General features: G+C 40.4%; 1 protein-coding gene across 1 annotated transcript; it reads right to left on the bottom strand.

Moving 5' to 3' along the window:
- Window positions 1-285: 285 nt before the first annotated feature.
- pinx1 (PIN2 (TERF1) interacting telomerase inhibitor 1) lies at window positions 286-22,928 on the bottom strand. The gene is made up of 7 exons (XM_042390355.1): window positions 22,787-22,928; window positions 21,502-21,611; window positions 21,280-21,372; window positions 19,707-19,788; window positions 18,325-18,414; window positions 13,811-13,893; window positions 286-1,366 (listed from the first exon to the last, which is right to left on the bottom strand). The coding sequence occupies exons 1-7, from the start codon at window positions 22,899-22,901 to the stop codon at window positions 689-691; spliced, it is 1,251 nt and encodes a 416-aa protein (XP_042246289.1). The 5' UTR covers window positions 22,902-22,928; the 3' UTR covers window positions 286-688.
- Between the last annotated feature and the right edge of the window lie 1,071 nt (window positions 22,929-23,999).

The raw sequence follows: 23,999 nt of genomic DNA, 5'->3' as shown, positions 1-23,999 counted from the left end.
TTGTCACATTTTATCTGGTTTGTTTAATCAAACAAAAACCAAAGTGTTGAAGTGACACATTGTGGTTTTTGCTGGACTATGTCTTGGCTGCCGCAGTGATTTTGTGGAGTTGTTAATGGTTGCCTGGCAACCTTACAGTAACAACAAGACTCCAACAAGATTTAATGTGTCGATTAGTGACTTTTAGAGGTGCTGATACCTAGATTTTTTTTTACCTTCAAGCAGAGCCAGGCTAGCTGTTTCCAGTCTTTGTGCTAAGCTAAGCTAACCGACTGCTGGCTGTAGCTTCATATTTACCGTTCAGACTGACAGTGTCGACTCTCAGCAAGAAAGTGAATAAGCAAGTTTCCCAAAATGTCAACCCATTTCTTAAAGGCAAGGCATTTTACCATCTGCAGCTACAATGGTGTGTCCTGGTGCCCAAGAGAACAAATTGATGACTTTAAAGGGCAGCTTCAAGTTCTAATGTGATCAAATGTGTAATTTCTCTTTTCTCCTCACTGTAGCAAAGTGATCTTCATTAACAAGTTATTAAGTGGTATATTTACAAGACATTTGATTTACTCATAAAGGCATGTACTCCATATCTGTATGCCTCCATGATCATCTGTATGATAACAGGATAATATAAGTCCTCCTGCAGCCTAAAGAACCGACAGAATTGGAGGCCAGTTTTATCAGTTCCTCCCTAATCTTGATGTTTCTTTTTCTTGTCCTTTTTGGATTTCTTCTCTACCAGCTCCTCTTTGTCCTCTTCTACCACATCATGCACCTCCTCTCTGGATTTCTTCTTCTTCTTTTTGTGTACGACCTCAGATTGATCCTCAGTTAGCCCATTTAGTCCATCTAGAAGCTCAGTTTCCTTTTTGTGTTTTTTAAGCTTTTTCTTCTTGGAGGGAGGCACCTCCTCACAGTCCTGCTCTACACCAGAGGTGGAGCTACAGTTCTCATTCAAAGCCCCTTCATTTTCTTCAGCTTTTCTCTTTTTCTTCTTTTTTTTCTTTAAAGGCTCCTGCTCCTCATCATCTTCCACTATGATGGGAGCTTCACAGTTTGCTTCGACCACTTCCGTCTCCTCTTCAGCCTTTTTCGCCTTCTTCTTCTTCTTCTTTTTCTTTTTGGGCTCTTCTGCATTTTCATCGGTGCTGTGGATGGGACTAGGCTCCTCGGATGGACCTGATATGTCATTGGTCTCTGTACTCTGAGCCTGGCCGCGAGCCTTCTTCAACTGAGCCATTCGCTGTGCAAAATACTCCTGCATAGTGAGAGTACTCGTCACAGTCTTGGTGATGGACTCTGTATCAAGTTCAGTGGGGGCAGTGGTCGTGGTCTCCTTCTCACCCTGAGAATCGCTGCTGTTGCTCTCCTAGACGGAAAAGACACAAGTGAGAAGATAAGAGTTAGGATTCAATGCAGCATTTAGGGAATCTCCACAGAAACAGACAGCACACAATGGTGGACCCAGGAGCTTAAGTGATCGTCAATCATCATGCAGAGATTAACCAGGCAGATCTTAGCGAGTGAAAAGAGTCCAAAATAGGATGTTGATGTAACAATAGGTGTTAAAGGATCGCCTGAAAATAAGCATCAAGGACCTAACTGTCGCACATCTGACATTTATCATCTTTTTCTTACAACGCTACATAGTTCCACACATCCAGCTGTGCGTCCTTGCATAGTCAGCTCCTTAACTTCCATCCATCTGTAACAGCTCCTCACTAGTAAAGCAAGCTACAGCTGAGGCTTGATTTTTCCCACCATAGTGAAACAATATCTTTGCCTAATGAAGGTAACACAGCTTATTTCATGAATAAGGCCAAGTGTTGACAGTTTATGGGAGATTTTTTTTTTTCTTCACTTCACCTGGTGACACTATAGCACTACTTTGGTACTATAACATTTTAAATTCAACTCGTGGTTTATTCATGCTTTACTGGGCTGAGCAAACTGCTCCCCTTTCACTCAAGTAAAGATTTTAATTACAGAATTAACACTGACAATTCATAACATGAGCATTCAGTGCATTCACTTTTAGTGAAAACACTGAGTGATAAGCATCAAAACCACCTTACGATAGTGCTGCAGTAAATACAAATTTGGTGATGCTAATGTTTAGTTTTTGGTAAGACTGTCGGAGGAGTTGATTTAACTCAATGTTCATTTTTTAAAATCGGATATTGTAGCGTTGGTCGAGCAATGCTGGTGATGATCTACTTGAGTCCACATATCCTCTTAGCTAATGAAGGTTTCTGGTGTTTGGCATATGTCGTCATGATTTTGGGACATTAACAATATGTGAAGTTAAGTGAAATGTAATGCAAATGGCAAATGGAACAAAAATATTAAGGAGCAGAAATGGAAGAGGGGAGCTCAGAGGAAAAAAAGGGCAGGAGGAGATTTGTTTGCTAAAAGATACAGTGACCTTAGTAGTTAAAAAGGAGGTCAAAGCAGTATTCATTCATTTCTTTTTCGCTAAATTGTCTCAGCCGGTCTGGATGAATCAGTCTGGTCACCAACTCGTAGGCTATATCCAACCTTTAGGCTAAAAAGAGCCAACTTCACAACTATGAGGCACAACACAGTCAATTTGTCACCTCATCCCTGCGACCCATTTGTCTTCATTTTCCTAATGGCCTACTCAATGCATAATGATTTGTCCAGAAGAATACAGAACCTCCTCCTGAGAATCACACTAAACAATACTGCCGCTCTGTGTATTACCTCAGAGATGGCCGAGTGGATGGCATTTTTCAAACCCTACAGATTAGAGATAAATTGAAAACATGGTGTTGTGTTGAGTCACTTCACGGTTTGGCCTTTAAGCTTCTACATGCAGATTATACTACTTTGACCCTCAACACTGATTGAGATAGACAAGTTAACTGATGGGCTGGTAAAACAATGTGGATGTAGGTCTTAACAGGGCTTGAGGGACATAAATAGACTTAAGTGCAGAGTACATTACTCCATATGAACTAGACTTCCTGAAGGCCTTTAAGTACTCTGTATCTATAATTTGTCTATTATTTTGGTTTCTTAGCAAATTCAGGATTACCAAAAGTGTCAGTTCTGTTAAACCAGCCACCAGGGACTTAAGTAAAACCATGCAAGCTATTAGTCTTAACCCACTAAAAGGCTCATCATGGTCAATATATTTCCATATGGGAAACAACCATTGTTTTTGGAGCCTGATACATTGATTAATACGGTAAGAAGTGATTGCTCTGCGAATTTAACCTACGGTACAAAAGGCTATAAATTATGCCTGAAAACACATAAGGGGCCTTTGACTGATTTGACCAACAATTACATACTTGAGTATAACGTGACATGAATTATTGCATATCCTGTTGACTGTATGCTTTCTAAAAAGGATGGCTTCAGAAGCCTTACACTGACATGAACGATTGAGGCTAAATGACAAAACAGGCATTGAGATGGACGGCAAAGTTTTCCGCCGTCTCAGACCTCGACTACAGAGAAACCCCAACTTCTAACAAGGGGGATAAGGCCCTTCAGGTGAGTTCCCATTAAACAAAACTTTTCATCTTCCCAGAGAAAATCTATACTCACTGTTACTGCACAATGGTCTCCCTCACTGCTTGGGAGAGTGGAGATGGGGCTTAGAGCTGACAGCGCCAAACAACATGTAACTGGGATTTGGGAAGATGGCTGGGGGCCACTTTAGAACTGCCTGTGAAATTACTCTCAAGAGAGGGAGAGGGTGAATGAGCGAGGGGAAAAAGGAGAGGAGAGTGACTGAGAGAGAAACATCTCCTTCATCAGGGAAAGTGGCTGGAACTTGGTATGTGGTTCGTCCTCACTGCCTGGGGATCTCCATTAGACTCTGATCTGACAGGAGGAAAGTGCTGTGCTGAGCAGAGGCTGGACACACACACATATGGATATAAACCTACAGATTCAGTCAGCAGTACCGGCAGCCCTGGAGATTTTTGTCGGTGAGTGCTGAGGGCAACGTGTTACTAAGAAACAATTTGGCAATAATGTTTGAGATCTTGTTTCCACATTTCCAGGTGTGTGTCATTTCCTACGGCCTGCTATCAGTCACAATTTCCATGTGAATGTTAATGATATGAATCATGTTTAGTATACAGGAGACATGAGTCGATATCCTCATGTATCCTGATACAAGCTTCATGATACAATATTCAAATATATAAGCACTGCTATATCAATATATTATTATACATACATATGAGAATGTTTTATTATGTAACATGAAATAAAGCTACCAATTTACATTCCTAAGCTGTTGATGGATAGTCACAACACATCCTATAGTTGGCTCACAGTAAAATACCTCACGCTGAAGAGAATAGCCTAAGACTTTTCATAAGCAGCTGCAGGAAGTCAATGGTATAGTTTGTCATTGAATTAGTTTTACTCAGTGAAGTAGTAAGTAAAACTTTTTCCTCCTATGAGATAATGCCACTGAGGTACAATTCTCTCCTAAAGAGAGAAACCATTTTTAAATTCTTACTAGTTCAACGCAAAACCAAACGATCAGGACCAAAGTTTATTTTCTGTGATACTAAATGCACTTTTAAAAAGATTTGTATGAAACTGCAACCTTTAACTCAAAAGTGGATTTCACTAATTTATAAAATCAGTTTACATAATTGCTGGAACTAGAAGAAGAATGACTGAAAAAGGCAGTCCCAGGCTAGTCCACAGCGGGGTTGAGGAGTGGAGGGTTGGAGAACACACCTATATCCAGCCGTGTCTACTCCTCCTCCTCCTCCTACCAGACCCAGAACCCCAGGAAAAGGATGCGCTCAGTGCACTGTGTGCAGTTCTGAGATAAGACTCCTTCGGCAGAGGAGCGGTCTGGCTGGCTATCGGGCCCTTCCTGCTCAGTTCTCTCCCCTGGCGGGGGCTGGGGCTGGGCAGGGAACACAGGGAGGGCCCGCAGAGGGTCCCAGAGAAAAGGAGAGGGTGGGAAGACATTCAACAGGCCGCCTCCTTCAAGACACTCCAGTTCTATCTGTCCCTGCTAATGTAGCCAATGGAAAGCCAACAGTAAGACATGTGCCAAGGTGCCAAGACACTGAGGCCAGCACATTCAGGAGGAGAGTCAATCAAGCCAGCAGAGAGTTGGTGGATACAGTTCACTAGAGTGCATGTGAAACTTTTTTACCCAACAAAATCCAGAACAGCAGGGACATTTTTAAACTTTATTCAACTAATTAACTACAGACTAGCTCAAAGTTGTATATGGCGGAAACCTCTCATAGTGATCACGTCTCTCCGGCTCAAATTGATCACTATAATCGGATGATTATTATAACTGAATTGTTTTTAACTGACATTTGTATATTTATTACATGAATGCTGAATGTTATTGACTGTTTCAAAATAATAGTACACCTGTTTCAAACGCTTGTTTTGCTGCTGCATCTCATTGGCTTGTTTTTGGCAGTTTGTCATAAAGAAACTATGTTTTTCATTGAGAGAAAATGACCGTTCTTCCTGTCAGGATTTCAATGTGCAGGCAGCACCAGCCTCAGGTAACTAGCTGGAAGCAGACGGGTTACGATGAGGAAATAATGGTGCTGCAGCCGCTAGGTACATTTCACACCATATCATGTATCATGGGAGTAAATAAAAATTGCTCTAGTTTTAAAATTTTCCATACATACATACATTTTCCAACATTTTCCATATGTTGTCATGTATGAAAAGACCCAAAATGAACACTGTAAGCAGGCTACTTGATTACTGAGCAAAATATTTAAACAGCATTTGTACAGCAATGATTCTGTCCCAAGCTTTTTGATCCATATAAACGGTTGATCACTGTAACCGTCATCACTTTAAGCTGTTTCCACTGTACTTACATTACTAGGGACGGTACAGGAGAGGTAATTCCATAGTCAATACTTTTAGTTCAAATTACGTTTTTGTTGCCTACACTCCCAATTCAAGGCCTTTAAATTAAGTCTATAATTTAGATATTTCTGACAGCTGAACAGCTTTATATTTAGAAAATACAGCCTAGATCATAGCTTCCCTTTAAATAACACTGAAATAGAGCAAAGTGTAACAACTCAGTTTACATCACTTGTTGTGTGGATTTCATTGACTGAAACTGGTGGCTGATGTTAATTTCTATGCAACTCCACAACACCTACAATGCTGTCCATCAGCAAACTGTTCCAATAAAACACAATGAGGCAGGCATCTGAGCACAATGCGTCATTCCAGTCCTTATGACGCAATGACTGAAATGCGGTCTATTTAATGCATGGTCCTCATCCTGGTCCTTTGGATTGGTACGGGACAAACAATGTCAAATGTGAGGGTTAATCAGGTTCTCAGTTTCAAATTCAATTATTCATATTTGTTTTTTCGAAGTATCACAAAAAATAAGGAATCTGAAGACATCTAGAAACAAATGACAAGAATTTTACATTATTTTTGACACTTAATTGACCAACTAGATAGACTTATAGACTAATTGGAAAAAACCAGAGTAAACAAAGATGAAGACAGTGCACCCCAATTCAAGACATTACCACTTTAACAATTTCTAATAACACACACACCATCCAATGGTTTTCATGAACAGAAAGATCCTGAAATACTGAAAAGTACTGGTATTTTGGCAGCCCCATTTTCCTAATGCAACAATAAAACCAGCAAATGTGGTTGCTTAAAAATGGCTGTAAACTGGGGCATTCCACTCTCTCTGCAGTATAGTGAGGTTTATATGTATAACTATACTCTTTTGGTCAAACCTTTTAATGAGATGAATATAAAATAATAATTCATATTTCAACATTAAAACCTGATTAAAGGGAAATGTTCGGTCTTGCTGAGTGTACTTTTTATTTGATCATTTCATCATTGCTCCAAAACAAACATGAACGAGCTCAACCTCCCCCTGCATTGCCAGCCCCAGTGTAGTAAGTACTTCAAGGTAAAAGAAATCACTGAAATGGTGACTAGTTATAGTGTGTATCAATCCTGAAAAATCAAAACTCAAAACAAGAGTTAAATGCAGGGTTGGACAAATCTGCAGGTTTACTTTTTTATTACCTTTATTAAAAGTTATTAAAACCTAACTAAATATAAAGTTATGTCTAACTAATCGGCTTTTCTTTTCTAAAAAGTCACCTTCTGGTTTACCTCTTAATTAACATTTGACAAAACTGTAGTCCCTCATTTATTTTCTTAAAAACTGCCTTTTTGCATTACTTGCTGTTTTTTTTTCCAATAATTTCTAGCCAATATTGGTTGGGTCTGTAATTGCATGAGTGTGCCCTCATTGTCCTGCCACAATAATAAATTTGGCGATACTCAAGGTCTATGGATCAGGCCCTGATTAGCCAGCTGTCTCTCCCTGATGAGCACACAGGTCCAGCAGCCCATCCTTCATGAGCCTGATGTGGGTGGACAGAAAAACAGGTGGATACTTTATTCCCTGGTAAATAAGCAAACCCTTCGGTTGCCCATCAATATTCTTTAAGTAATGTCACTGTCCCCATAGTGATACTTATATTCATCTTTCCCTTCAGCAGAAATGACATTAGGTAACAAAGTTAGAAACTGTAAAATAATGCAACTTAGGTACATAATATGCCACACATGGAAGGTTCCATAAAGCAATACTTTTGTTAAAGGCATACTTTCTGTGTATTGCTAAACACAGAGCACCAAAAAGAATGGTTTTGAAAAATTGCACTTTGTGCCCAATGCAAGAACGTTTATCATAAGTAACAAATGAAGACAACATTATGCATGCAGCATGACTGCCCTGTGCTTGTTCACTTTGCAAAACGGCTCGCCGACAATGCCCCCCTCAAGAGCATAGAGGTCCCTCCACCTCAACCCCAGAGAGGGAAGATGCAGTGATTATTTTCGCCAGCTGTGATTTATTAGATTAAAGAATCAGTGATTAAACAGTAGTCGGTGGCTGTAAACAGCCGAGAGGGCTGGAAATCTTTGGGCGGTTAGCTTCACCAGGCAGTAATTACCCTGGCCCCATGTATTCCAGCTTAGGCTCGTAACTAAGAGACAGACGCCCTTTTTTTCTTTTTTGTCCTGCGCTAATCTGTAAGTGTCAGCGAGCTGGCATGGCCAGGAGGGAGCAGTCCACAGAACTGCCAGGGAGGTAGGTGGTAAATGTGTGGTGTGTGTCTATGGAGGAGGAGGGGTGCGTCACTTGGCGGGTCTTGATAATTTTCGGCGGTAAAAGCAAAAGGGCCCGTCAACAAACACGCTCAAGAAAGGGAAAGCTTTTGCTTAAGGCAATTAGATGTTATCTGAGAATGAATTAGGGCTCCTCAGTTTCACAATAAGCCACGCACCCTGCTTGAGTGCACCGGCCCATTCAACATGCACCAGCCACACTGCGACAACGCACGTTTACACCGGCAACCCTTTCAACAGTTCAGTGTTAAAGTTGAAGGACAACTGAGCCTAACCACTCCTGGTGCAAAAAAAAAAATTTCGGGCCTGGTGCCATTTTTTTTTCTATTTATACTGTCAATTACACAATGCAGTGGAACTCAGCAGTAAATTAAGAATAAACCTGCTATGATAGAGTAACTGCGTGAAAAATAAAAAGCTAAAGGAAATAAAGAACCTTGCACAAAAACTATGCTTGTATATATACAGTGGTAGACAGATGTAAAGGTGTCTAAGGGAGTTCACATCAGTTTACATTTTAATGATAGAAGTTAACATGTTTAAAAATAGAAAAAAGAGAAAACAAGTTTTTTAGCAGCAGTAATGGATTGTAAAGACAGTAAATCAGTAGTTTATCTGCTTCCCTGCATGAAGTCAAGCTGAAAAAGCAAAGTCTCAGTCTTAAATAACTAGAACAACTAAGACATGTTAATGGAACTATGTTTATGGCTTATCCACAACAGCCGGCCCAGTTTCTTAATCATGTTGACAGAATTATAATCAATAATTCTACACTACTTTACATCGTTGGTCACAGGCCTCAGTAGCAACCTGTAAATCCTAGACTAGATTAACAGAAAATTTCTGTGCAAAAAAGACATTTTGCTTCTGCGCTGTCAGCAAAGTGTCACTGCTGGACTCCGCCCATCGGCTCCCTGGCGCCCTGCCGACGCATCTGCCAAACGCTCGAGCCCCCAACCCCGCGCCGCCCCTGCCCCATATTCCTTAAGATGGTGGTATCGGGGGAGACCCTGCTGACGTGCGATCCTTCATGTGGACGACGCGTGGGCAGGCAAAAACTTGCAACAGGTGCCACCCGATGAGGCTTGATCCTCGGCCCTTTGTGCCTGAGCAGGAGTGGGAGTGGGAGAGGCCGCAGGGGTCACGCTGACCCGAGAGCGCGGTGCACCATACCGACTGTCTGACTGGAAGGTTCAGACGTCAAAACAAGGCTTGTGCCAAATTATACCCAACTATTTTTCTTGCATGACATCTTTAAGGAGTAAAAAACTAATGAATGAGTCATAAATCTCACAAATCTCTTGAATATTGAAGAAACTGAAGAAAATTCAGTAATGGTGTACTGAATAAGTAAAATAATATAAATTATGCTGAGGATTCTTCAAAAATGTATTTCTAGAGGACAGAGGGAAATAACTGAAATGCTGAAATCTAATTTTAATTTCTTTAACATTAATTACCATGACCAAGTATAAATGTCATCACTTGAGAGACAGCCAATCTACAGTCATATCACACAAACAAGAAATTAGATTTAACAGCTGTAGCTCAAAAGTAAAGAAAAAACAAAAAAGATAAAAACCAAATTTTGTCATTTTTAAAAAACACACTGCCGCAAAAAAGACGCAGAAGAAAGAAATATAGGTGGAAAAATAAAACTATGGCTTGTTTCCACCTTTCAACTGAGCTGGTGGCTTTAAAAAATGACTAACTTTTGTTGATGTATGAATCGGCGGGGAGTCTATTTATCAGCAGGCCCTCTGCGGTCGCCCGCTTGGGTCCCTCAAGTCACAAGCCGTGTCGCTCCCCTTTGACTGATTAATTAGCCAATCAGAGGACATTTTTCACTGGGCGGCAGAATGGTTTATTTCAGCTAATGCCGGGCTTTCGAGCAGAGGCCCGTTGGAGCCTCGTCGGCTCTTTCGGCCTGCCTGAGTGGCCGGGCAGAGGGGCAAGGGAGATAAATCAAGCTGGGCTAGCCCTCCATGTGGCTCCCCTAACTAAACCCCCTGAGGAGGGCACGGAGAGCCGGGGGTGGTGGAGAAGGAGGAGGAAAGAGAGGGGGACACAGGACGGCCAGGGGCACTGCTCGCCCGCCGATAAGCACGGGGAGCACTGGGCTGCCAAAGTGCCTTCATTTAGAAGTGGCCGGGGCTTTTTGATATCTCGGCAGAGAGAGCCTGTCATTTGTCATGCGGTGAGTAATTGTGTTGAGGGGCACGAGAGGAGGCAGGAGACGGAGGGGGCTTGCGAGCGTGGGATGGGTGATGGATAACAGGGAGCCATGTAGATGGACAGGTGCTCCACTACAACTTGATAACCCTGACTGGTCAGGGATAGTAAATAATGGTTTAAAGCATACATTTTCAGATGGCTACATGAATGGGTGGAATGAGGTTGTGGGTCATCCATTTATCTTGTAGACGTTAGATGTTACAAAAAGTTATTTGTTACTAACTTACAATGAAGGTAGTTTATAGGTGTGTCATAACTAAATACATAATGTGTATTTTGTGCACTACAAAAACAGCTGTGATGTTAGAGTGTATGATACGGGAATGAAGCACAGAAGAATGAATTATATTTGCTTTAGTAAAAAAAAGCTCTTTAATTGTAAACCTACATCAGTGCTTGGACCTGGACTTCAAACTGCTTCTTTACTTCAGTCTTAATTTGTCTTTTATTCTTAATGTGTCCTTCCAAGTGCATTTGTGGTCATTTTAAAGTTATTAAAATCATTCCGGCCATTATTTAACCTCCAAATAAATCCAATGTTATGCAAAATACCAATCAAACATTAAAATTGTTTAAGTTTTGACCTTGAAGATCAGGACAGGAGATTACACAGAGGCAGTTCAGCTGGCACAGGCTACTGGATGAGACTTTATGGCTACCTGTATACAACTAATTCATATGAAGGGGTTAAAAATCCGTCCTATGTGCTCACATGTTCTTTGCAACACAGCTTTGATGAACAGAGGCATGTGGGGCAGCTGAGTGTGTGCGTGTATGTGTGTGTCTGCCTGTCTGCATTTCAGGGAGCGTTGCGAGCAGCGATAAGAGGCGAGCAGGAAGCACATCACTGCAGAGGAAGGAAAACCCCAGCAGTGGGGGACTGGTGGAAGGGAGGCTGGAGAGACAGCAGTGGGTGGCGGGTGAAGTGCTGGAAGATTCATGAGGAGGAAGGAGGGCAGTTCTGGAGACGCCGATCCAGATTTGGTCGTGTCTCCTGGCCTAAACTTGTCAGGATGCAGATATGAGATAATGCTACTGGTGACAAGTGCAACTAACACTAAACCAACGCTCCCAATGTTGATAAAGTCACTACTGAATACAACTCTTTTGGCTATTGAGATTGTGTGTGTGTGTGTACTGCAGAGCATATTATGTGCTGCAACAGTAATGGCACACTACAGTAAGCACAGATCAGTGTGAATTGCAGGTCACTGGCAGTGTCACGGACATACTTGCAGGAGATCCCGCATAATACCTAGAGCATGATTGGTCAATCACCCTCTTTACCTCTTCCCCGCCACCTCAGATGTTGCCGGGCTTCAACACAAGGCCTCATGGGATGCCATTGTAATTGTGTTCAGTGTTTTCGATATGGTCAATGGTGTCCCTCCTGGCTGAAAAATAACAACCCATAACCAAACGACTAGGGAGAAAATGATGGTGAGTATTGCTTGCATTTCCAATGTTAATCAGCTAGGGAGCAGCGGCCATTGTGATGTTATGGCTTGGCAACTGCAGGGGAATAGAGAAGGGTTTTTTTTTTGTTTTTTCTTCTCCGTGCAATTTATGGATTTTAAGATGCCAATTTCTTCAAGCCAAATGCTTGAGATAAACAGAGGAAGCCAGCAAGAGGCTTTTCTGTGTCTCTGAGTCCAAAAGATACATTTGTCATTGTCCTTCTGGCTCTGTATGGGGTCAGCAGAACTTGTGACACCAAAAAAAAAAAAAAAAAAACACACTAGTTTTATTAATGATTACTTATTTCATAGAAGTCTTGTTTGTGTTTGCTTGTATCACTTTTCATGTCTTTATCACGATATCCCTATACTTCATGCACATACAAAATTTGAAAGTCCCATCTGTTATCCATCTTAATTCACCAATAAAAATGTGGCAGCATTCTAAATATATAATATATAAAGCATAAACCTCACTGGCGAAATTATACTGATTTTAAGTATGCAATTTTTATTTTACATGACATTTTTTTTATATGTCTATCAACTGTGTGCGAAGCAGGTATTGGGTGGTGACTCAATTTCAGTCCCTGTAAATTTCTAAGAGTTCAACTGTACAATTAGTGCACCATGAGTTATATTGACAGAAACAGTAAATGCTTGTGTTTCATTTATTTACATTTTAACGTTCAATTTCTGACAACATCGACAATGCGGACACTGCTTTTTTTTTTCACCCCAGGCTAACACATTCCTAATTAAAAACAACAAACAAAAGGAAGATACCACATGCAGGTTAATCTGATAGAAGGCAAGATTTTTTTTCCTGATAAGTGCACTAAAGGAACTCACTGGGCTTGAAATATAACCTGCATCTGATTGAGCCTGTAAGCCACATTTCAAAAGCTTGGAAGCTAGTATAGCACCAAATGGCAAAGTGACGTTTGAAGTGACCAACCACCAATGCCAACAGCGAAAAGAGAACTTTTTTTTGCAAGCGTCATCATTTCAGATTTTTGCACACCTCACCACAATTTTGATTTGCCTTTAATAATGCCCGCTGGCACACTTAACTACCTGATGTGAGCGCCCGAAGACAGAAGTAGAGAAGAGGGGAAGTGTGAAGTAGAGGAGTAAGGGGTAAGAGTGCAAATCCTTTAAATGGATTTAGGTGCTCTTGCTGCCATCAGTGGCCTGTTGGCAGTGTTAAAGCTCCACGCTGTGACATGGCTAATCTAGGACCACAGGGTGCACATGAGCTGGGCCCTGTAGAAGCAAAAGGATCACATGATGCTGCAGCGACTGATGGAGGCATCAGAGCCAATGGTCATCCCTAATTACCAAGACAGAGGCAGATAAGCTCGAGCCACCTGGCCAGAGGTATGCCATCTCCTCCCCCAGTGCACACTTGACATTGACTGGTTTAACAAAGATCAGAGGCCAGCCCTTTCAGTTTAGACAGCTACTTTTTCACTGCAAAAAAGTAACTTACATATTAGATTAGGGGTATGCTCTACAAATCTTTAGTAGCTGGATTAAGTGTGCTTTTACATATTAGCTATTGGTCAGTCATGTTTTGGATATAATTAAAACAAAGTTCTTGCACACCAGAAAGTCCAATAGACAGGCGCGTCACATTATAAACCTTGACTGTGAGAAAAATTCACATCTACTCACTTTAATTTACAACATTTCTGTTCTCAAATAAAATTCATATTGGCAAAAAGAACCAGCATATATAAACAAGTACAAACATAGCACAGAAAAACCCACCAATCAGACGGAGCCAGCAGATTTGTAGGTTTTTTCCAGGGTGTGTTGAGTAAAAGTGATTGAAAGTGTGCAAATTTTTTTGGTTCTTTCATATTTTGGATATACTACAGAAAAAAAAATGTCAGAATGTGGGAAATGTATATAATTAGGCATAATTAGGTAATGTCTCTTACCTGGTCTTGTTCTGTGGCAGATTTTGTTCGCTTCCCAAAGATACAGTTAAGGTCTGTTTCACTACGGGAGGACAGGTCCTTCCCTAAAAGAAAAAACAGATTTCTAAAAATCATACAACAGTACGAAACTACCAACTATTTTACGATTTGTTCAAAGATCACAGGTAACTCATTTGAGCATCATTACTCTGGCACATAGAAACAAAGCTCATTTAAACACCTGGCTGAAATGAAACATGCATTACCAATACACAAACCAAAAAAACTCATTGCTCACATATACCAACGAGTCTTTTATCACACTTTCCTCAACATATACACCAAAATATAAATAGCATTTAAAAAGTGCAGACATCTGAAAGTACAATTGTTTTAGACAGGCGACCTGTGATGGTTGCAGTTGAAAGCTTGAGTACGTTTGTGTGTGTATGTGTGTGTGCGCTGGGGGAGGGGGGGGGGGTCTCGGAGTGAAGAAAGGGGAGGTTTGCGTGGTTTGCTTCTTGCTCCAGGGATAAAACGGCAAAGAAAAATAAACCGACGACAAGGTCAGCCACGCCACGCCTCCAGATTCCCATTTTCAAGCCAGGCCTCAAAGACTCCTGGAGCACACAGTCGTCTGTCTCAAGCCCGGGTCCTGTTCGTACAGCTGCATCCTCTTCCTTCAGCGGGGCTCTGATAACATTTGGTTATTTATTGCTTTAAAACCTCTATCTCCCCTACTCTTGGCTTTGAAAGCCACTGCACATGCAGGTCTAAGAAGTAAAACCAAGAAAGTACATTCAAAACTAAAATGAAAGGAGGGGGGGAAGGGGGTCTTTGGTGTTTGTCATCGAGTGAACTTAGGTCAAATTTAAAATTATGCCCAATATGACCTTTCTGCTGTTTGGATGAGGAAGTACCTGTCAAAATTCTCAGGCTTCCAGGTGAAAGTGCAAATAACAATGTTCTGATAAAAACGAGCTTAACCCTACTTTTCCCTTAAATGCTCCAAAGGTGGCTGAGAAACGTTACGAAGGATAAAGCCGAAAGTGTTATTGAATACATGTTGGTTTCCAAGGTCACCGTTGAAATAGCAACAACTGTCAGTACAGATAACTAGTCAAACCAGACCAACCAATCATTGAGGTGCCAAGAAAACAAGAAAACACACAAATCTAACAAATACAAAAGAAAATTACAAACGACTAAAAAAAAAAAGGATCGAGTATCCATTCAGGTCAATGTCATGTATTAAAACACAACTGCAGGTAGGTGTGATGTTTCTAGGGGAACAAAAGGAAGAACACAACTTACTTACAACACACTGTAGTTGATATGACTAATCATATTTTCTCAAAACCGCTCAGTGTACAGACACGTACCACCTAAAACACAAAAACACGTTTTGATAAAAACACAACGAACGCAATGGAAGCCAACCACACGGAACAGCCAATGGAGAGCTGCGTAGTTAAATTCTGCATCAACCACCCTTGCAGCCATGACAGGTGATAGATGGAGGTAGCAATTAAAACTGGGTTACTGGTTTATGCTGTGGGCCTGGACCGAAGCGGCAGAGATTTTGGTGCCTTTCCCCACAAACAAAGGCCATCAATCCTCAGTGCTGGCAGTGAGAGAGCTGGCATGAACGGGATATCGATTAAAAGCAGGAGAGAATAAGGAGGAGGCCTGCACTGAGGGGAAGCCTCCAAGATGTTTGGAAGGTTCACTGATGATACTGTGGCTACACTTTAGGCAACTATGTGTTTTCAATAAATACATACTAAAACGACAAGATTCCTATTTAAGTAAGAATGTATGAAAAAGTTTAATTGTAGATTCAGTGACCTTTGCACACAGACAATCTCTGCACATCTAGAACTATGAGAGTGCCTGACATTTTCCACCACTCATGTAACAAGCTTAGCAACACTAAATCTATTACCAAGCCTTAACTTGGCAACAGCTACACAGGGAGGGGAGCCGACATCGGAGCAGTGGAGGCATGCAAACAGGCGTGGTAGGTTACGGGTTGCCAGGTAACTCTTTGGTTGTCCATGCAAATCCAGACCTCAAGCTGGGCACAGGGAGGGCATGTCAACAGAGGGAGACAATTAAATAAATACTAATAAATGAATAAAATAAGACTTCCTGTAGCTGTCTCGTACCACTCAGCAGACCATGAATATTTCCTACATTAAAAAACTGACAGTCAAAGTGCACTGAAAGTTAATGCCTGTCAGACCACTTAAGACAGGCGGAGAACTGAGCTCTCAAGTTTCCAATTAAGTTATGAGTTGTATGTATGGACAAACAAGAAGAGCCAGCGTCTCTTCTCTTGCATGACAACAGTTGTAGCCTCTTTGAGTAGACAGGTTAAAGTGGTGTTAAGTTACCAGAGACTGTTGAATTGACAGCTCTGCTGCCTGCTAACTGACACAAACTGGCTTAAGATTGAATTCCAATGAAAACATTCACACCTGCATTTCCCCTAATCTGTCTCCCGCTCTACTTTTCAACAGTCAGAGAAAATAAAAATACTGAAAGGGAGTGCACTCCAAATGTCTTCATGCGACAAACAGCAGCAGTGTCAGATGCCAACTTCTCTTTACCTTCCCCTGACATTTACATCTCCTCAAATGGATTAGAACTTAAAGTCCTGCAGGATCAGGGCTTTATTAGTTTAACACAGATTCTGGTGCAAGTGTATCCTGCTGTATAGACAATAAGAGAAGACCATAGTCGCAATCAACACAAATGTCCAACTGAATGACAGACAATTGTGGCCATATAAATCACTAGTCAGAGCTTTTGAGTAAGGTATTGTTTGAGGCACTTTTCATGGGGTTAATGAGGCCATTTTGGAAGTGAAGAGAGGTGGCCATTACTGTAAGGATAGAGTTCGGTTTGATGCACTATCATGCACAAATTTTAACTAAAAAGATTCCAGTTTAATATGCAAATAATATCTCACATTCACATCATGCTAACCTGATTTATCCTCATGAAGATAAAAACTATGAACTTAGGTGGCATGACAATCTCCAAACACTTAAGTTGGCCAAAAATTGAACTTTCCCAAGAAAATGTGGTGAATGGTGCAATGCGGTAACATTAGACAGTTTGAAGTGATATGGAGAGACGGTATGGATGTATTTATAGTCAAAGAAGGAAACAGATGCAAACCTGCACTCAGGGACACAAAGTGAAACAAAGGTGTCTGCTTGAGTTAAAAAAAAGTCTCAACTTGAAAGAATCAAAAATCAAAAATGTATGACTTCATGTATAGAATGTGCAAAGACAAGGATGTCTTGTTTCAAGTCTTAAGTGTGCCTTGCATAGGTATATCTCACTCATCAGGGACATGGTCTTTTTCTGGCTCCTGCCAAATTAAGATCATAAAAACAGGGTGAGAGGGTCTGAGGGGGGGGGGGAGACCGAGGCCAGGTTTTATCAGGCGGGGTCATCTAATGGGTCACAAAGCCCCTGGGAGGAGTTGTTTTTGGGGGGCCAGTAAATGGACCTGCCAGATGCCCCAAACAGGAAACAGGAAGTGGCTATTGAATGACGTAAAGTATAAAAGGCTCTTCCAGGTGAGGAAAAAGTTGAGATTTTTTTCCCCAAGTTTGCTGACCTTATGAGCTACAACTGAACCGATAACAAAAACGATTAGCAATGAATTACTTTAACACATGTTAATATTTGATGAACTTGCACTACTTTCTTGCAAAATTACCTGCAGAATGATTGCAGGTTAAAAATCCGATGATAAAGATGAATATTATCAGCTATTTTTACAGGTCCAAAACATACAAACTGAATTCTAACACAAAACAACATTGCATAATGAACCACCTTTAATAAGAAGTTGTTCTTGTAATCTCTAAACTATGCTGCACGCTCAAGTAAAGCGACTCAGCAATAAAATATGGGCTAGTGGTTATTCATTTTGGTCTCCACTCGTCCTGAACACTGAATTCCTCCTTGAGCCTATCAATGTACTGGCCTTGACCAGCAAATCTTGACTTCCTGACGTGTAAAGGAGTAATGAAAGTAGAAGGAAGAGTTATTAATAACCTCCCCTAGCACTGACCGGCCCGACTGACCTAGCACAAGCTGACAGAGCTCTGATCAGCGTCTGTGATCTGAGCCAAATGCACAAGGCTCAACGAGGGGCAAAGGAGGCTGTCTGTCTGAGTGGGTGGCACGTAGGTGGAACAGTAAGAAAGCAGAGGCACCCATTCCAGTTGTTCCGCAAGAAAAGAAGTTGCTGATCGCAAACCAGTGTCATGTGTCCCCAAAAATTATCTGATTTTTTCACCTAAAGGGCAGATCATATTTCAGAGGACCACTTTAAAGATCCAGTCTGGCTGAGTTTGTTCTATTTTACAGTTTTACAGGTAATCAATGTAGTAATTGTTGAGACTGAGAAAAGAAAACATTGTGTGCATTTAGCTTCTTCTTGAGACATATTTATCCCTCTGATCTCTGTTTGTTGCTGAAAAGAACTCTCAGCTGCTCAGGAATAAACCCACCTTTAGTGAATTTCATGTAATGGACCCTCTTTTTGGAGGTCTTGGACTTCTCTTCCAAACTGAAGCCTTTCTGCTCCTCTGGAGGAGGTTCTACAAGGACAAGATAAATAAAACAGTGAATTTGCAGATAGCAATTTATATTGTTTTTCAGCATCATTGCACCTAACCTCTAGACGCTCCCATATAACAGTGTTCTATATGTGTGTCTAACATGATAATCATGATGTTCATTATATGACAGTGAACGTTTCTCTCCTAAATATAGCACTGTAGCACCCTCTACTGTCCACCGATGGATCAACCAACCAGAAAAAGCTGAACCTGGCAGCACTGAAGTTGGTGTAGTCACGTATAGCTTGATACAGAGTCGAAGTGCTTAGATTGTATCCAGTGAAACTAACTAGTTAGAAAAGGAAATTACTTTGATAGATTTTCATTAAATTAACTCAGAATGTCCACATCATCCATATTACCGCATTTTGTTCTAATCTTGCATTGTAACAAGCCAACAAGACAAACAGCAGTCCTACCACATCTCAGTAAAATTACCATGTTCCAACTGTAGGTAGTGATTAATAAAAAACATCAAGTTTAAATATTAGACCTAATGCGGTACCCGTCTGAGTCATGTGTGACCTAGTCTCGCAATACCAGACAATCAGATTTCCATCTAATGAAGTCAGGGGATTTTTAAATGCATGGCAGTTACTTGAACAGCGGCAAGAACGGCCGCTGACAAACCTACGCTCCTTACATTTTGTCCGCCCTCAAGAATTTGAATTGGTTCTGTAATGCAGGGTTTTTTAAAATTCTCTAATTGTTTCCACCCAGTTTTAACAACAAAACCTGAGAGATTGTCCTTAGTCATTATAAGTGAATCATTTAGAGACTGACTTGTCAATCCAAGTGTGATCAAATATCGATGTATGGACCATTTAAATATCACACCCACAAAGAAACAGAAATAAAAATTTGATCTCAAACAACGTATTTAAAAATGTAAGTATCAAAGTTTTTGTATATTACTCTGCCCTTCAATAAATGGGCCAGAGCCAAAATGTTTAACGTACTAAAAAAACTGTTAGTAAGAGTAAGAGTTAGAGTTACTACTGACACTAAAGTGCTTTAACACACCGTAACACTTCTGCTGTTACAAGGAGCAGTAAATTTTGAGAACACGGTTTTTATACTTTTTAGACTTATACTGAATCTATTAACATTTTTATGCGTCAGGTATAATGGGTTTGTGAAGAACCAGTGCTGAACAAAGTACCCCACGAAGTGAAGTCAACCAACACAAATAAAATCTCAACCACAAATAAATTCAAAACAGTGCATCATATACACGCCATACAAAGCTGAATGCTGCTGTTTGTGCATACCGGTGTTGTTGCTTTGGCCATGGCAGTTGTTCAGCTGTGCAAGAAGCTCATTGAAATCATCTTGGTGGGCAATCCAGTTATCCTGTGAACACGGCAGATGTCAATACACAGAACTGAAACACTTTGGTTTTGTCAGCACATTTTCAGTTCTCAAAAGCTATATGGGAGCTAAATGTGGATCTGTAGGTTGAACTCAAGTAGTGCATTCAAACCACAAAGGCATGGTTTATGCTTCCCACAGTAGTTGCCAGTTGCACAGCTTGTGAGAGGACCTGCCATATGCCTCTTAAAATCTGGAAAGCTGAAATGTGCCAGCTTGCATAGTTTGTCATTAAACTTAATGAGTGCTATTAACTTCTAGCTCCTTTAGAAAGCAACAGCAAAAGGAAACAACGCAAACAAACAAAACTGCAAATGTTTGCATGGAATTTAATTGTGACCTATAAAATATTTTTGAAAATGAACTTAAACTGTAGCATCAATCTTTGGAAAAATACTGAAATATCTGTATAATGTTAATATAGTGCTTTTAAATCAAGTATTAGGGGACCAGCCTTAGTATTTGTGCAGAAAGACTGCAATATAATTCTTAAAACACTTAATTCTGAAAAGACTTCTCAAGTGAATGGTAATTGTTCTTCAAGTAGTTTAAATATACTCCCCTCATATAATTTAAAAATGCACTGTCCCCATGCATTAAAATCTACATCTATAATTAAACTTAGGGTTGTGCAGTATGACCATAATCTCATATCCCGCTATAGGTCATTTCATATTACGATACATGTCACAAAATAGTTTCTGATCTGAGCCTCAGTTGGTTCACTGTCTCTCCTCTGCTCTGTGTGTACAGCACACATACGGAAGGCTGAGCCCCCGCCCCCTCCGCGGTGAAACACAGAGAGCAGAGGAGACTAGTGCAACAATAAATGACAGCAAAATGCAGTAGAGACTAACAGTGAGCTGAAATTAAACAAGTGCACACAAATTAGGTAATTAACATAAATAAACATAGTCTCTACTGCGTTTTGCCATCATTTATGGCCGGCTACTCTTCTCTGCTCTCTGTGTTAACTCAGGCGGGGCTGAGGCTTCCGTGTGTGTGTGCTGCACACACAGCGCAGCAGAGGAGAGACAGTGAACCAGGTGAAGTACTTGAGCTGACAACAACTACACTCGTTATGTTACTCCATGTGTGATAAAAGCTTTGTGAGTAAAAAGCCCAGAAGAGTAATTTGATTTTAATGTAATCTATGCAAAAGATGGACAGACTACAAATGATGAAAAATATTGCCATAAAGAGTGTGATTTGTGACACAACAAAATAAACGGTAGAGCATAATATGAAATAATAGATGTTTTCCTATCATCACACGATATACATCATCATATCACATAGCCTTAACTGAATTTCACTATGATGTTCACTATGATGATCTGTTGATTACAAATTCTCTCTTGATTCTCTTGGAAAATCCCTCAAAAATGGACTTTTTGGCAAAATGTGTTGGCATAAACAAAAATACTGGGAAAAAAGCAGAGTATTAAGTCATTAAGTGCTGGATATGCTCACCTCATGGCTGACACTGGTTCCAAGACCATAGCTGTTGTTTTTAACTTTTACTTTTATATGTTCGGTGGAGCCTTGCTCACTTCTGCCCAGGCCCTTAACATGAAAAAAGAAGACATGACATGTGACACCATTGCTGACCAATTCATACATTCACTATCAATGTCCAGAGAAATCACTACTACTGTCAAACCAGAAGCACTGCAGATACATCTCAACACTGACCTTGCCTTTGGACCAGCCCATTCGCTCCAGCATCTTCTGACCAAATTTGGAGTCATCATTACTCCAGGCACTGTTCCTGGGGTCAACTGACCACTTCTGTTTCCTCCGGGCTGCAGAGAGAGCAGCAACATAATTACATAACAGTTAGACAACAAGGTGCGATATGAAGATAAGACAAAGCCAGAGACACAAACAAGCTGAACAAAGTGGTCAGGAAGGCTGGCTGTGTGCTGGGGGCTCCTCTGAATAGACTGGAGCTGGTTGTGGAGAGGAGGATGCTGCACAAACTGTCATGGAGAACATCTTGCACCCCCTCCATGAACTACTGGTCAAACGGCAGAGCACTTAGTGAGAGACTTCTTCAGCTCCACTGTGACAGAGAATGCTACAGGAAGTCATTCCTGCCAGCTGCCATCAGTCTGTACAGTGATTCTCCTCTGTGTCAAGAGAGAGGACTTCTCTGACAATGAAGACAGACTTCTGACCTGGACTTTTATTTGATTATTTATTACATCGTCCATCACATCTGTTGTATTTCAGATTCGTATTTGGGTATATGCTGCTGTTATCATACATCACTTATGTATGTAGATTATTATTAATCTACACATATATTATTCAGATATCAATATTCAGTGCACTCCATTCTGACATCCATGGACAATCATGCACCTTATTACTGTAGCAATATCGTTCTATGCTTTCTGTTCAATTTATTTATTTTTGTTTATATTAGAGTTTGTTTATTTAGTTATTGTACATAATTTAGCCTTTAATTGCATGTTTCTTTTACCTCTCTATTTCCTGCAGTAACATTTTCATTTACTTTTGGGATTAATAAAATATCCACCTATCTCATCTATAATGCGTTTATATCCGCTAAAAGATGTCAAATTACAGGAATCACAACTCACGACCATGTTGCATAGAGAGAGAAAATGTGTCACAGCTTACAACACGTTGATTGAAAAGGGACAACAAATAATAAGATGACATCTGCCTTTAAGGACAATACATGAAGCCACAAATGAGCTCATGACAATTTGCTGTTCTTAATATGCAGCCTTAAAAGAGAAAACACGTGTCAACAGAAACAGCTGGAGCTAATGCTAACGTTAGCTGCCTAAATACTTCTAAAAAACTATCAAATACTTCAATGTTGTGAATAAAATCACCTGACAGTGGATTGCGGTGGATTTTAAAAACACAGAACACATAAATATATGTTTTTACATCGACAGACAAAAGGGAATATGTATGAAAACATTGGTGGAAATTTACTTACGTTCAGCAAGCATGGACATCCTGGGGTCCTTAAACGGCTTGTCGGGAGTCGAGTAGTATTCCCAGGAAATGCCTGAAGAAAATATGTGACCACGCTGGCTGTTTGATGTAAACATGTCATTACACAATGTTTATCGCGTTTCGTATTTATGTAGATTAGATAACAATTATTCGTCTACTTTTTTGCTTTTGTTATTATTGTCTTTTTTAGTTTGGATCACTGCAAAGAGTTTGATTTGTCAACAGAGGGCGCCACAGTCATAAAAACATGCTACACGTGTTGGGTCATCCAGGTTCAATGATCCTAGAATTACATATGTCTGTCAGTCTGATACTGTCAGTATTGGTGAGTATGAAAACTACACAATAGTAATATATCGATCAAAAACATTTCCCCTCTTTTGTAACATTTGGAGCTTTAAATTCAAATCGGTCATTGCAGTTGTGACTAAAATTTGAACATTACATCAAAGTTGAACAATGATTTAGATGACAATTACAGTGAATTTAACAGTACACTTTAATTAAAACCATTCGAATCAAAACCACTAATACAACAATGTATTAAATTAAGGATTAAAATCATAAATGTAATGCAGCCAGTAAACCATCCAGCCAATTTAATTATGCATATCTCCCAATATGTACCAATACCAATAAATGTTTCTGTAATCAGCCAAAACCAGTTGATATCAGCCCGCTGATGTTGCCAGGTTCCACCCAAAACTAAACATATGAGTGTGTGTAATATGTTCTGTCCTGCAGCTGACACTGTGATAGTGCTTTTACTGACGTGTGATACTCTAACCCTCAACAAGATCTAATTTTAACAGTTTTTGGTATACTGTAAAAATCCCAACCACAAGTGATCATGAACATCTCAGTACAGTACAAAGAGCTGAGAAACTGAAAAATGATGAGCCTCCAAAACGTAAATGAGAATAATTTTTGCTCTCTCTGAGCAGCACTGCTCACATATAACTCGCCTTCACTTAAAATTCTTCTTTTGTTTCAAGATCTTTTGCTGCCGACAAAAACACTTAAAACGGGAGCTTACAGGCAGCACTTGAAGGCAGCAGCTTTAACCGCCACAAAGTAAACAGTTGTAGCTGAGATGTGGATCAGCTGGATTCCACATGAGTACCGCAGTCCTCTTATGTAACTCGTAATCCGCACAAAAGACAACATACTAACCTAAAAAAGCCAGAAACCAA

Source organism: Thunnus maccoyii, chromosome 17 (assembly GCF_910596095.1).
Source record: "Thunnus maccoyii chromosome 17, fThuMac1.1, whole genome shotgun sequence".
Taxonomy (NCBI): domain Eukaryota; kingdom Metazoa; phylum Chordata; class Actinopteri; order Scombriformes; family Scombridae; genus Thunnus; species Thunnus maccoyii.
Note: the sequence above shows the minus strand (reverse complement) of the source record. Positions and strands in the feature narration are given on the sequence as shown.